The sequence below is a fragment of the Bos mutus genome, chromosome 25 (assembly GCF_027580195.1).
Source record: "Bos mutus isolate GX-2022 chromosome 25, NWIPB_WYAK_1.1, whole genome shotgun sequence".
NCBI lineage: Eukaryota > Metazoa > Chordata > Mammalia > Artiodactyla > Bovidae > Bos > Bos mutus.
Window position 1 is genome coordinate 32,390,838 of NC_091641.1, and position 14,742 is coordinate 32,405,579.

Genomic DNA, 14,742 nt, shown 5'->3' on the forward strand with positions numbered 1-14,742 from the left:
TCTGTGGGGGCGGGGATAAAGGTGGGGAGGGCAGCAGGTCCTCCACCCTGGAGGAGCCGGGAGACTTCATCATAGGAGGATCATCCCATCATGAGCTCAGCACTGCGGCCAGCACCAGGGAGCACAATTTCGGCTAACCCTCAGCGTCCCCCACCCCCACCCTCACCCCAGGGAAGGCTCTTTTCAGTTCACTTGGAATCTAACACCCAAGACATTTTCTCTTTCCTTTGGGGGAGATAATCAGACATGACTTGGAAAATTATCCATGACATTTTCAGATTTCTCCAGGGACACTCATTTCCATAACTTGCCCATTTTCAGCAGGCATTTCTACAGCATTTCAAGGACATTTGAGAGAGAGAGAGAGAGAAGGTGCAGGACCAAACTGGCGTCAAACCCTGACGTCATTGGGAATGACTCATGGCTCGCATTTAGAAAAACATGCAAAGGGAGAAGAAGGATCAAAAAACAGACACCCTTACTCAAACACAGAGCTGTCATTCTGGTCCCCCAGATGAGGATCTCGGTGATGGACCGGATGGTCTCCACCAGCAGGTTCCTGTTCTGCTCTGTGACAGTGGTGTTCTTGGTCAACACGTGGTACAGGTACCTGAGAGGAAGGGAAGAAAGGAGAACTCAAGGTGACCGCCAAAACGGAAGCCAGGCCCAGGGACCATGAGCGGCATGTTATCAACAGTTTGGCTGGGTGTTTTTCAGACTTGGTGGTCAGCACAATTCCCATTCAGAGGAGACGTAACTCACCACCCGAGAATAAAGGCAGACGACACTTCGAACTGTTACATAACCAGCAACTTACCAACCCAAACCGAAGCAAGACTGCCAAGCTTTTGAAGACAGGTGTGCTCACGCTCCAGTGTGGGCAAGAGAATGGCCTCGACAGCGGGACAAAGCGGGGACAGAGCCCACCAGAGACTCAAGTGCAGGGGTGCGGAGGGAAGGCCAGGCGGTGGCCTTTTTCACACTCTCAGGTGGTTCTGAGGCTGCTGGAACCAATGGAGATGCACAGCTCAGCGCCAAACGCCTAAGAGCTGCTGTCTGGCTGCTGCAGAGATGAGACCTGGAGTCACAGGTCAGGGAGGATAGGGCCCAGAGCCAGCGGCTGGGGCACAAATCACAAGCCACCATGATCGCCCCTGGAATGCCCTAATTCCCCTTCACAGGACTGATGGCTCAGATGAAGTGGGTGGCCTGCAGTTCAAGGGCAGTGATCTTACCCGCTGTGTGCAGCTGGAAGTGGAGTGGATTCGAGAGGCAATGACGAGGTACCTCACCCACCCACACGTGCAGAGACCAGAGGCCCGGCCTTATCCTGGCGGGCAAGAGAATCGCAGAGGCCATTCCTGAGCAGCGCAGGGACCAGCAGCCTGGCCAATGCCCTGGGAGTGCTGCCTGGCTCAGCTTTCAAGAGAGCGTCTCCCAGGCCCGCAGACTGAGGCCAGTTCAGCTTGCCAAGGTCCTAACCAACCAGCAAACTCTCCACGTATGTCAAAACCCAGCTCAGTCACCTTTCGGTGAAGCCTTCTTCAAGAACCTCCCTCCTGCTCTCCTGCCCGAGTGGATTTGCTTGCTCCCTCCTCTCTGGCACCTCTGTACCCAGATGCATTTGCTGCTGCACAGACCACTCTGATTTGCAGTGATCTGCCTCCTTCACGAGACCTGAGTTCCCTGAGGTCAGGAACATCATCTTACTGATCCTGGTGACCCCAAAAGACTCCAGAATGTCTGATACACTGTAGGTGCTCAATATATGGTGAATGGGAGTGGGGGGCCCATTTTCACAGATAAAAGGTAGATCAGAGTATACAAGACAAAATATAGTCAAGGAGTTAAACACAGCAAGTAGTGGCAAAGAACAGCAGCGAAGAGTTCAAACCTTCGGCCCCAACAGAGAGACCTGGGCTTGATTCCTGGCCGTGTTACCTGCTGCGCGAGGCCTTCCATGAAGCATTTCACTTCTCTGAGGCCCGGGGTCTACAGCAGTCAAGGCCTCCTTGCTGGACTGTTCCAGAGATTCTGTGATGACACGCTGAAAAAGCCAAGCCCTGCGCCTGCCACACGGAAAGTGCTCACAGGAGGCAGGGCTACCGGCTACAGCCATTACCACCCTGTGGTTGTTCTGGGGAGGGCCATTGTTAAAACCATTATTTAAACTCTAAAAGGAATACTCCACGAACACAGGAAGGACAGACAGGCTGGATCCACACAGTCATGAAAAGAGGACTTCACGGCAGGAGTTATAAGAAGGTCCAGAGAAACCAGAGCAGGAAGTGGGGAGTCTGGTATGAGCTGGGTGACATCAAGCAAGCGACTTACTCTGTGTATCTCAGTTATCTCACCTGTAAAATGGGAGCGGCACCAGCATATGAATCCTTTAGTACCTATTACGGTGTCTTAGGAACAACCAAGTTAAAAGGTAGATAACTAACCTGGCAGTTCCCATGCATGACACGAGTGCCAGCTATTACTGTCGTTATCATTGCCTTCACCAGATAATCCCTGAAAGAAATTCTGGTAACTACGAGGAGGCCCTTACAGACAAACCCAGTGTGAGGGTGGGTGTCAAGTTCTCAAAAGAGGATTCTCGGCACTCCCACGTGCGGTGCATGGCCTGCATGACTGGCCCTGCGTGCAGGCGGGCCTTCCTGTGACCCTCATACTCGCAGTAACCTGGGGACACACAGCTTGCTAGCAACGCACAGGCCAGGAAGGGACCTGAGGGGCACTCAGCAGCTCATCCACAGCCCCGGGGCAGAAGCTGTCTGAGGGCTCCAGCCCACCCCACACCTCCGCAGACCTTGCGACTCTCTGCCTTTCTCAGTGGTGCCATCTGCTGGCAAGTGGTGATGCAGCACCAGGGTCTCACATGACCATGACTGAAGGTGGGTGTCTTTTCACACATTCAGAGCCATCTAAATATTCTCCTTTGTGAGGTGCCTGTGCAAGTTTTTTGCCCACTTTTTACTAGGTAGAGAACCTTTTTTCTTATTAATTTGATGGAGTTTATGCATTCTGAATACAAAACCCTTACTGGATACATGAAAGTGAAGTCAAGTGAAGTCACTCAGTCGTGTCCAACTCTTTGTGACCCTATGGACTGTAGCCCGCCAAGCTCCTCTTCCATGGGATTTTCCAGGCAAGAACACTGGAGTGGGTTGCCATGTCCTTCTCCAGGGGATCTTCCGGACCCAGGGATCGAACCTGGGTCTCCCGCATTGCAGGCAGACGCTTTACCCTCTGAGCCACCGGGCAAGCCCCTACTGGACATATACCTATGGCAAATGTTTTCTCTGAACGCAGTTTGCCTTTTCACTCTCTTTACAGTGGTCTTTTGATGAGGAAAAGTTTCAAATTTTAATGTGGTCCAATTTATCAATCTTTCCCTTGGATAGTGCTTTTTGTATCCACCTAAAGGAATCCTTACCTACCCGAAGGTCATGAAGAAATACTGTTTTTTTCTTTTAAAAAGGTATTGTTTTACCTTTCACATTCTGACTTAGCGCACACCTGAAACTCACTTTTCTGTATAGCATAAGATATTAGCCAAAATTCATTTTTCCCATATGGCGATCTAGTTGATTCAGCATCATATACTGGAAACGTCCTCATTCCTCCAAAGACACCAATGTCGACTTTGTCGTTAATCAGGTGACCACTTGGAACTCTTTCTGGATGCTCCAGTTCTGCTGATCTGTTTGTTTACCTTTGTGCCAACACCATGTTATCTGATCGCTGAAGCCTTATAATAAATCTTGCAATGTGATGTCTTCCAACTTCTTCCCTTATTTTTCCATTATTATATTGGCTATTCTTGCCCCTTTGAATTTCCATATACATTTTAAAATCACCTTCTCAATTTCCACAAAAAAATATCTGCTAAGATTTCCTTTAAGACTGCCCTAAATCTCTAGCTAAATATGGAGAGAACTGACATCTTTTTGAAAGTGTAACGTGAAGACATTTACATTTCCTTCAAGGTTTGCTGGATGGGGGCTTGTGCATCTTTTGTTAGATTTATTCCTAGGTATTTGATGGGTTTTTTGATGCTGCTGTAAATGGGAGTGTTTTAAAATATTCATTTTCTAAATGTTTGTTGTTGGTGGATGCAAACACCCACCAGATCTCAAGCTCTAAATTCCCACTGCCGCTGGTTCATTCTTTTGCCACCACAACGCCCAAGCACACTGTTTCAGGTCACGTTTTAGAGAGAGCCCCTCGATATATGTCTGCTTAAATGTGGTGAGGGCAAACAAGAAAGCTGAATGGATGAAAGGTTAATATTTTAATGTTGCATCTAATTCCAGAGCTTTGGAAGATCAAATAATTCAACCACCTCAGAAACACTAATCCAATATTAATATAATAACTTTCTGGTTTTAAACATAACACTATTTTAGAAAGATTGGAAACTTCAACAACAAAAAGAGAGATGACCACTGCTGGAGTTGCAGTGTATTTCCTTGGGTCTTTTTCTTTGCTATGTAATCTACACTCTTGAGCTCACGTGTGCATGTGTGCTAAGCCGCTTCGGTCGCGTCCAGCTCTTTGCGACCCTATATTCCAACTCTTTGTGACCCTATATTCCAACTCTTTGTGACCCTATGTACTACAGCCCCTGCCAGGCTCCTCTGTCCACGAGATACTTGAGCTCACGTGTGCGTGTGTGCTAAGCCGCTTTGCTCGTGTCTGACTCTTTGCGACCCTATGTACTAGAGCCCCTGCCGGGCTCCTCTGTCCGTGAGATACTTGAGCTGATGCTGTATGTCTGTTACCATGTCCATCTTTCTTCCCGCCTCCGGCTAAAATAAAACCATTTCTGTTACTGGTAACTGTTCACAAGCGTCAGTAGTGGCTACATAGCACACCACTGAAAGGACAACACAGCAGCCACTCTTATCCTGAGCCTCAGAAATGAACAACAGTGTTATGATATCACCACAACATCCCCACCTGCAAGGCTGCTGTTCTGTGTATATCAGTTTCTAAGGACAGAGTGACAGATCTTTCTCTTACAATGATAATGACTGTTACGACAACAGTTTCTCTCAAACTCTGTGTGTGTGTTGTCCATTTTAACCACCATCATTACAGAGACAGTCGCAGCCTCCTATTGCCAGGTCTCCATTCTGAGGGCCTCAGATGAGCTCACTCATAAACCCGTACAACAATCCTGCCAGGCTGATGCCCTGGAGCCCAGGATCCGCCCGGAGTCCCAACACAGGGACAGGGCGCCCAGGCAGTGAGCCCACACTTATAACCATCGTAATGCAGAAGATGCAAACAATGACTTAACCGCTTTTATTAGTCAAGCATTTCCATGAAGTGATGAACGCCTAGCACCCAAGACATACACAACAAACCAAAAAGGCATGGCTACATGTATCCGATCTTAAGGGAAGTCCTTACCATGGACCCTTATGCCACTTCTCTGGAAAACAGCCCGCATTATCATGTCTCCAGCGGAAATTCTGCAGAAATGTAGAATCTCAATTTCAAACTTTCACACAGGAGCCAACTCTACTCTGAGAGACAAGCTGGAATTCGAAACGCCTGGAGACAGAAACACGGCAGCCTGTTACCAGCGTGCCTGCCACACACCAGGCTCATCCCCAAGGACCCTAACAGGAGACAGATCCCTCCTCCACGGACCCTGCTTCCTCAAGAGACTCACTTATTTTCCAAGTCAAACCATCACAGTAAGTAATAATTATATCCACTTCAGAGGCAGACGTACTAAGTTGAAGTTCATACAAGTTTTATGACTTGTATCATGCACTGCAAGGAAATCAAAACAGTCAATCCTAAAGGAAATCAACCTTGAATATTCAATGGAAGGACTGATGCTGAAGTTGAAGCTCCAATACTCTGGCTACCTGGTTTGAAGAGCCAACTCATTGGAAAAGATCCTGATGCTGGGAAAGACTGAAGGCAAAAGGAGAAGGGGGTGACAGAGGATGAGATGGCTAGATAGCATCACCAACTCAATGGACATGAATTTGAGCAAACTCCAGGAGAAAGAGGAGGACAGAGGATCTCGGCGTGCTGCAGTCCATGGGGTCACAGAGTCAGACGTGACTTAGCAACTGAACAAGCACCATGCACTTATGTGTCAGTTACCGTTACAGGAAGGATACGGCCTGGGCGGGGCTAGGAATCTACTTCCCCAAAGCACACCCCATCCCCCAGATAACAATGTCTGGGGTGGGGGGACACGGAGCCTGGGGCTGTTTGACCTCTTCAGCACCAGGGCAGACACTTCCCAGAGGGTTCCACTCTGTGTCCTGAAAACCTCCACTTGGTCAGCATCCAGCCCTCTGGCCAGCAGGGCAAGGAGCAGCTACAGGCAGGGTGGACGCAGACTAGATTAGGAGAAGGTGTCACAGGCGGCGCCTCTCCCAGTGAATCACCTCTGAAAGATGTCAAACTGGGCCAGCAAGTGAGGCCAGGTCTCAGATGCCGGGGAGCATTTCAGCCCTAGAAAAAGTCACAGCTCCAGCCCAGCCCTGTGCCCAAACAGGCAAGAGCAAACTGTTGTTAAGAAAAGGCAGGCCACAGAGTAATGGAAATAAAAGCAAAAATAAACAAACGGGACCTAATTAAACTTAAAAGCTTTTGCACAACAAAGGAAACTATAAGCAAGGTAAAAAGACAGCCTTCAGAATGGGAGAAAATAATAGCAAATGAAGCAACTGACAAAGAATTAATCTCAAAAATATACAAGCAGCTCATGCAACTCAATACCAGAAAAATAAACGACCCAAAAAATGGGCCAAAGAACTAAACAGACATTTCTCGAAACAAGACATACAGATGGCTAACAAACACATGAAAAGATGCTCAACATCACTCATTATCAGAGAAATGCAAATCAAAACCACAATGAGGTGTCATCTCAGGCCGGTCAGAATGGCTGCTATCAAAAAGTCTACAACAATAAATGCTGGAGAGAGTGCGGAGAAAAGGGAACACTCTTACCCTGTTGGTGGGAATGCAAACTAGTACAGCTACTATGGAGAAGAGTCTAGAGATTCCCTAAAAAACTGGAAATAGAACTGCCATCAGTTCAGTTCAGTCGCTCAGTCGTGTCCCACTCTTTTCGACCCCATGAATCGCAGCACGCCAGGCCTCCCTGTCCATCACCAACTCCCAGAGTTCACTCAAACTCACGTCGATCGAGTCAGTGATCCCATCCAGCCATCTCATCCTCTGTCGTCCCCTTCTCCTCCTGCCCCCAATTCCTCCCAGCATCAGGGTCTTTTCACATGAGTCAACTCTTTGCATGAGGTGGCCAAAGTATTGGAGTTTCAGCTTCAGCATTAGTCCTTCCAAAGAACACCCAGGACTGATCTCCTTTAGGATGGACTGGTTGGATCTCCTTGCAGTCCAAGGGACTCTTAAGAGTCTTCTCCAACACCACAGTTCAAAAGCATCAAATCTTTGGTGCTCAGCTTTCTCTGTAGTCCAACTCTCACATCCATACATGACCACTGGAAAAACCACAGCCTTGACTAGATGGACCTTTGTTGGCAAAGTAATATCTCTGCTTTTGAATATGCTATCTAGGTTGGTCATCACTTTCCTTCCAAGGAGTAAGTGTCTTTTAATTTCATGGCTGCAATCACTATCTGCAGTGATTTTGGAGCCCCCAAAAATAAAGTCTGACACTGTTTCCACTGTTTCCCCATCTATCTGCCATGAAGTGATGGGGCCAGATGCCATGATTTTAGTTTTCTGAATGTTGAGCTTTAAGCCAACTTTTTCACTCTCCCCTTTCACTTTCATCAACAGGCTTTTCAGTTCCTCTTCACTTTCTGCCATAAGTGGTGTCATCTGCCATACAACCCAGCAATCCCACTGCTGGGCATACACACCGAGGAAACCAGAACTGAAAGAGACACGTGTACCCCAATGTTCATCACAGCACTGTTTACAATAGCGAGGACATGGAAGGAACCTAGATGTCCATCAGCAGATGAATGGATAAGAAAGCTGTGGTACATATACACAATGGAGTATTACTCAGCCATTAAAAAGAACACATTTGAATCAGTTCTAATGAGGTGGATGAAACTTGAGCCTATTATACAGAGTGAACTAAGTCAGAAAGAGAAACACCAATACAGTATATTAACACATATAAATGGAATTTAGAAAGATGGTAACGATGACCCTATACATGAGACAGCAAAAGAGACACAGATGTAAAGAACAGACTTTTGGACTCTGTGGGGGAAGGCGAGGGTGTGATGATTTAAGAGAATAGCATTGAAACATGTATATTACCATATGTGAAATCCATGACCAGTCCAAGTTCAATGCATGAAGCAGGGCACTCAAAGCTGGTACACTTGGATAACCCTGAGGGATGGGATGGGGAGGGAGTGGGAGGGGGGTTTGGGATGGGGTGGGGGGTCACATGTACACCCGTGGCTGATTCATGTCAATGTATGGCAAAACCACCACAATATTATAAAGTAATTAGCCTCCAATTAAAATTAATGAATTAATTTAAAAAAAAAAAAAGAGGAGGCAGGCCAGCATTTGCCTCTTTTGTACGTCCTATGACAAACCCCTGCTGATCTTTTACTGTGTGCCAGGCCCTGTCCTGGCATCTGACAACTCCCCTGGGGAACAAGCCGCCCAGGTCTCTGTCCCGCTGAGGCTCACGGTCAAATTTGGGAGAAACACACACACACATATTCAACATCATTTTCCACCGTGAAAGGACACGCCTGAGGAACCCCGGCCAGGTGTGCTGGGGATCTAACTCACAGCTGAGATCTGACATCCAGCCTGAAGCGCCCAGAGCACCTCCAGCTGGTCGAACCTTTGGCGATGAGAAGCTCACATAATGTCGTGCTGAGTGGGACAGCGGAGGCGAGAGCAGGAGAAGTCAGAGGGCGGGAACGTCTTGTCGGCTGAAGTCATCAGAGCGACTGTTATGGAGGAATTAGTGAGATCTGTGGGGGTTCCTTTTTTCACGGTTGTGCCACGTGGCTCACTGTGAGTTCCCTGATCAGGGACTGAACCCAGGGCGTGGCAGTACTAGTGCAGAGTCCTACTGACAGGCATGGGAGAGAGCACAGGTGCAGACAGGTGAGGGGTGTGTAAGAGTGAGTGAGAGAAGAGCCGTCAGCGTGAAAAGGCCTGAGAAACATCCCTGGGTTATGGCCGTGCTACCCTCACTGACTGTCAATAGGAGACAGCAGGCGTCCTGAGGGGGCGCCCCTCCAGCTTGGCCTCCAAACTCGGGCCAGACCAGAGCACGCGGCTCCCCGCTTGCTCTCAGCCTGGTGTCCAGATTCCTCAGCAGGACCTGGGCTCTGTGGCCTCTCCCGTCCCACAGCTCTGCACTCAGGTCCTCCACCCACTCTTGCCCTGACTGCTCCCCTTACCTAACAGCCTGCCTCCCCGCTGCAGGCTTCCCAGACGCCGCATCCTCTGCCTGCAGCATCCCCACTTCCAGCCCCTGACTGCCTGGAACAACCGCTCATCCTTCACATCTCCACGTAAACCGCTGTCTGCCTACTGAGGACGCTCCTGGCTCGCCAGCCGGGGTTAGAGGGTCTCCATCTATGCTCCCAAGCTGGACAGGTGGGCACGGAGCCTGGAGCACTCAGAAGGCCTGGAGGAACTTTAGACGTGACAAAACAGGTGCCTCAAAGAGTGATACGATGAGTATGATATTCTGAGAAAATGAATCTGGCTATACAGTGCCCTGAGCTCTGAAAATAACCAGCACGATCTTAGGGAAAGTTGAACATACCAAGAGCAGGTGAACGTCTGCCTGCTGGGCGTCCACTCCTCTTCTTCATTTGCCGGTGCTGAACCATCCCTTTCTCTCATTCTCTGCCCACTAGCCTGGAAGGAGCTGATGCCACTCTGACTCCAGGGAAGGGCCTAGTAGAGCACCCATGCCCCCGCCACAGTGACTGACTCAGGGACAGGCACGAGACCCCAGGTCGGTGCAACGATACTCACTTCCAGACTTCTGCCAGAAGCATTAAGAAAAGAAGCTTGCTTTTTCGCAGGGGTTGCTAAGCTGATTGGATGTAATGGAGCATTCTGAGAATGACACCAACCGAGAAGAAAGCAGAGACGAGAGGTGGGAAGAAGCACATACTGACAACTTTGTCTGAACACCCAGACTCAGCCACAGCTTAGCTAGGACAGTATGTTCAGTGGCAAGAGTCAATCAGATCCATTTGGGGCTGAAGGTGATTTCAGCAGGGCTTCCATCATTTGCAACCAAGAATCTTAACCCAGACCCAAAGGAGATCAGAGTTAAGGCAATGACCCAACCCAACAACAAGAAAGTTCCAGCCGTTTGTGCACTCGCAGTCCCTAGTGAAGGGGATGCCTCAGTATCGATCAGGCATCTCCATCAGCCAACGTTCTGCTCGTCCATGTGATAGCCTTGCCATTGGTCTGCCCGATAAACCACCCATGATGTGCAGCAAACCACTTCTTACTATTTCAATCTGCCTCAACTAAACCACTAACTCCATTCAGTAGACAAAGACCACAGTACACAGCTTCCCACTATTTAGCAGAAGTAAAACCCTATCTTACAAGAAAAATTTGTTTTCCAGTTTGAAAGCTAGGAATGTTATGAATAATGTGGTTCAGAAAAGGTTTCCAGATCTCTGTACTATCGTCTAAATTGTTCTGTACATTTCAAACTTCTCTTAAAAGTAAAGTCTATTTTAAAAAGGGGGCGGGGGAGGGCTTCCCTGGTGGCACAGTGGCTAAGAATCTGCCTGGGAAGATCCCACATGCCACGGGGCAACTAAGCTCCTGCACCACAACTCCTGAGCCCGCATTCCAGAGCCCTCAAGCTGCAACTACAGAGCCTGTGCGTCACAGCTACTGAAGCCTGCGTGCCCTAGAGCCTGAAGCTACTGGGCCAGCACCCCAGAGCCCGTGCTCCACAAGGAGAGAGGCCACCGCAATGAGAAGCCCGTGCACCGCAACTTGAGAGTAGCCCCCAGTCACCGCAGCTAGAGAAAAGCCCATGCAGCAACGAAGACCCAGCACAGTAAAAAATAAACATTAAAAAAAAAAAAAGGAAGCCTGTTCCCAGATGCTTTGTGTGCCCCCTCCCCAAACTGTCCTTCTGAATTCATTTCAATATTTTAATCTCTCTACCCGCACTGCCCCAGGTCAGGGCAAGAGTGCATTAGGAACTGTCACCTGTAGAGTGACCGATTCGTACTGGTTGCCGAGGACTTTCCTGGCCTTAGCACCGAAAGGGCCACATCCTGGGAAATCCCTCAGTCCAGGCACCCAGGATGGTTTGTTACCCTGTGTATCAGATGAAGCCTTGTTCTGCCTCTAGCCTTGTGTCCTGTAACTGCAGCCCCACCTCCACACTCCAGATACCCCAGAGCCCCCCTCCCACATCCTGCAGCTCCACGTGGGGCTCCTGCTTGTCCCTGACTGCTCTACTCTGGCTGCCTCCCCCAGAGAGCACCCAAGAAGGGTTCCCCCAGAGCCCTGAACCCACAGCGACCCCCACACTTGTCAAACCACAGTCACTGGCTGTCTTCCCCACCAGCCTGAGAGCTTCCTCGGGAAATGGGCTGTTCTGTGCCCAAGTGCTGTTTATGGCACTGTTTATAGCATTCTTTCCCAGGTCATTTTGGGATCTTCTAAGCTCCCCTCCAATACACAGATCGGTAGGTTCTTCAGGCTATAATATGGATTAAGCTGATCTGCTGATCCAGGGCAGGCAACTCAGGTTTCCAAAAAGCACCCCACAGGTGCTGTGACCTAAACAATGAACCTGGGCAGTTCCCAGGATACTTCAAAGGAACCCGAATCCTTTATCATTCCCTGGTTGGCTAGACTGCCAAGATGCCCCATTGGGCAGTGAGATTCAGCCAGGTTGAAAGTCTTCCCAAACTGACTTTTAGGATTTTTACTCAAAAAGACAGCATAATGAGTGCAAACCCTGAAGTCAAATCCTGGCTTTGACGCTTTTCAGCTGTTGTCACCTTGGGTAAGTGACTTAACATCTTCGGACCTTAGTTTCCACTCTAGAAAATGGAAACAATAATACTTCCAACAACTCATAAGACTTGTGAGGACTAAAGGAAATAACACACAGGAAGTCCTTAACAAGCACCTGGCACTGAACATGCCTTCGATAATCACCAAAGTAATTTAAAAGGGCTCAAGTCAGGCAGAGTTAGGTGAGAGCCTGCAGGCACCTGTGTGCTGGCAGCATGCCCAACCTCCCTTAGATAACCCTCCACCCCTTCTCAGCTTTATCCACCCAGCGCCTAAATTCCTGAAATCCTTAAGCCTCTCCCTTTCCCGTCCAGCTGCCCTCCCATCTAAGATTCCTGCCTCCCTACACAGCCCCATCTTTGTCCTTGGCCTCTCTCCTCCCCATGGCCTCTTTCATCCCAACCCCACAAACCCATTCCTCGCTACGTAATGACTCCTCCTGACTCCCACTCTTTGAGACCTACAAATATTTATTAAGTGCCTGCTCCCTGCTAGAAAGGCACAGCTGAGAATTACGGCATCGCTTGTGCACGTGCGCCCAGTTGTGTCTGACTCTTCTCGACCCCATGGACTGTAGCCCGCCAGGCTCCTCTGTCCATGGGGATTCCCCAGGCGAGAATACTGCAGTGGGTTGCCATTTCCTTCTCCAGGGTATCTTCCCCACCCAGGAGTCACAGCTGGGTCTCCTGCATTGCAAGCAAATTGTTTACCATCTGAGCCACCAGGGAAACCCCTATTTTCCATTAACCCTCCCCACCAACCTTAAAAAATCCTAATCTCTGCCTGTATGCTCTGCACCTCTCCCCATTCATTCATTTTTCTCTTTCTTTAAGCATCCGTCAAGATTCTATTGGGTGCCAGGCACACAGCTAGATGTTGGGAATACAGCTTGTGAGCAAAACAAGCCCTCCTGGAAGTACCAGCTTAGTAACAGACACAAAGTGGTAAAAACACAAAGGATAATTGCAGGTAGTGGAGATGAATCAAATGAATGAAATCAAGAGAAAGATCTAACAGAAAGGAATTGGGGCAAGGGAAGCACTTTAGGTAGGGATGTCTGGGAAGGGCTTGCCCCACTGATCAACACAGCTACCATTATTAGCTGCCTACTGTATAAGAGACGCTGGCTCAATCTCTTTACACGCACAACATTACGGAGTCTTTGCACAGTGTTCACCATCCCTATTTGCAGTTGAGGAATCAGAGTCTCAGAAAGGTGAAGCAATTTGGCCAAGGTCACACAGCCATTCAATGATGAAATCGGGATCTGAATGTAGCCACTCTGTGTACTCTTGCTTCCCAGATCCACCTTGCCACCTACCTCCCCGTGAGCTCTACTTCTAACTCTTCATACTCCCCTAAGAAACTAGTTAGGATTTTTTTTTTTTTTTAAATTTTTGTCCTTTACTGAGCACTGGTAGAAGCTTCCACCTTTATGTACATTTTCTAACCCTACCCTCAAAACAATCGTAGAAAGCAGGTGCTGTCACTATAGTCATTTTACAACTGAAGAAACTGAGGCCTAAATTCACGCACTTAAATTCAAACCCACATCTCTCTGGCTCCAGGATCCAGACCTCTGACCCCTTAAGAGGTCCAGCCTAAGAAATACCGCCCCGGGGAAGCTTGGTGCCCATCGTCCAGCCCCGGCGAGAATAAGGTCTGCATCCAACTGAAATCTGCATCTGTAATACTGAGACTCTGAGAAGCGGAGCGACTTGCCCAAGGTCACATAAGAAAGGAGCTACGAGGTCGGGGTTCGAAGCCGGGCGCCGTATGTCCAGAGCCATAGCTCTTAACCAGCGCACAGCCTTCCCCGAGCGCCTCCCTCGGCCCTCCGCCTCCGCTTTCACCCTTCCCAGCGCCCCCGGTCGGGGTCTACGCGCCCCCAACCCCAGCTCCCGCCCCGCGGCCTCCCCTCCTGCCCCAATACACTCACTTGAGGTGGTCCAGGGAGTGGATGTTGCGCGAAGACTTGCCATGGCCCCCGCCCACCCAGCTCCGCGAGCGGCCAAACATCTCGGTGGTCCCGGCCAGTCGTTCGCCTCACGGTCTCATGCCCGAGCGGCCGACCGGTTGGGCGCCCGTGGCGGCGGCACAAGCAGAGGAGGCAGCGGCGCGGGTGGTGGAGACACCGCCAACCACCTTCCTCCCCGGCCCACAGCCCCGCACTGACATTCAGCCGGAACCGGCCGTTCGACCGCCGCGCTTTACGGCCGGCTGCCGCGAGGAATGCTGGGAAATGCAGTTCGCTCGCGAGGCCCCCGTGGACGGGACTCTGCGAAGGAACTACAAAGCCCGACGTGCATCACGCAACCGCGGGCCCGGGGCCTTGGAAAAGAGGCGGGGCGAGAGGAGGGGAGTCCGCAATATCTTAGGGGTGGCAGGAGCCCTGAGAAATGTATCTGTGAAGATAGGTGAATGAAAGTTACCACGGTATTAGCAATTATTACCTTTATGACGGGCTTCCCTGGTGGCTCAGAGGTTAAAGCGTCTGCCTGGAATGCGGAAGACCCGGGTTCGATCCCTGGGTCGGGAAGATCCCTGGCGAAGGAAATGGCAACCCACTCCGGTACTCTTGCCTGGAGAATCCCATGGAGGGAGAAGCCTGGTAGGCTACAGTCCATGGGGTCGCAAAGAGTCGGACACGACTGAGCGACTTCACTTTCACTTTCACCTTTATGATAAGAATAAGAATAGCTGTTCCTTAGC

At 49.7% G+C, this 14,742-nt stretch overlaps 1 protein-coding gene and 1 non-coding gene across 2 annotated transcripts in view; one reads left to right on the top strand and one right to left on the bottom strand.

Annotated features, from left to right (window-relative positions):
- CLEC16A (C-type lectin domain containing 16A) overlaps positions 1-14,226 on the bottom strand; it is a 234,582-nt gene extending 220,356 nt beyond the window's left edge. Inside the window, 3 exon segments of the mRNA XM_070362887.1 lie at positions 483-510; positions 513-610; positions 13,970-14,226. Of these exon segments, the coding sequence (XP_070218988.1) occupies positions 483-510; positions 513-610; positions 13,970-14,049 (206 nt within the window). The 5' untranslated portion in view covers positions 14,050-14,226.
- A 271-nt stretch (positions 14,227-14,497) lies between these two features.
- On the top strand, positions 14,498-14,569 carry TRNAS-GGA (transfer RNA serine (anticodon GGA)). The gene has a single exon. It is a non-coding gene; the product is annotated as a tRNA-Ser (tRNA).
- The last annotated feature ends 173 nt before the right edge of the window (positions 14,570-14,742 follow it).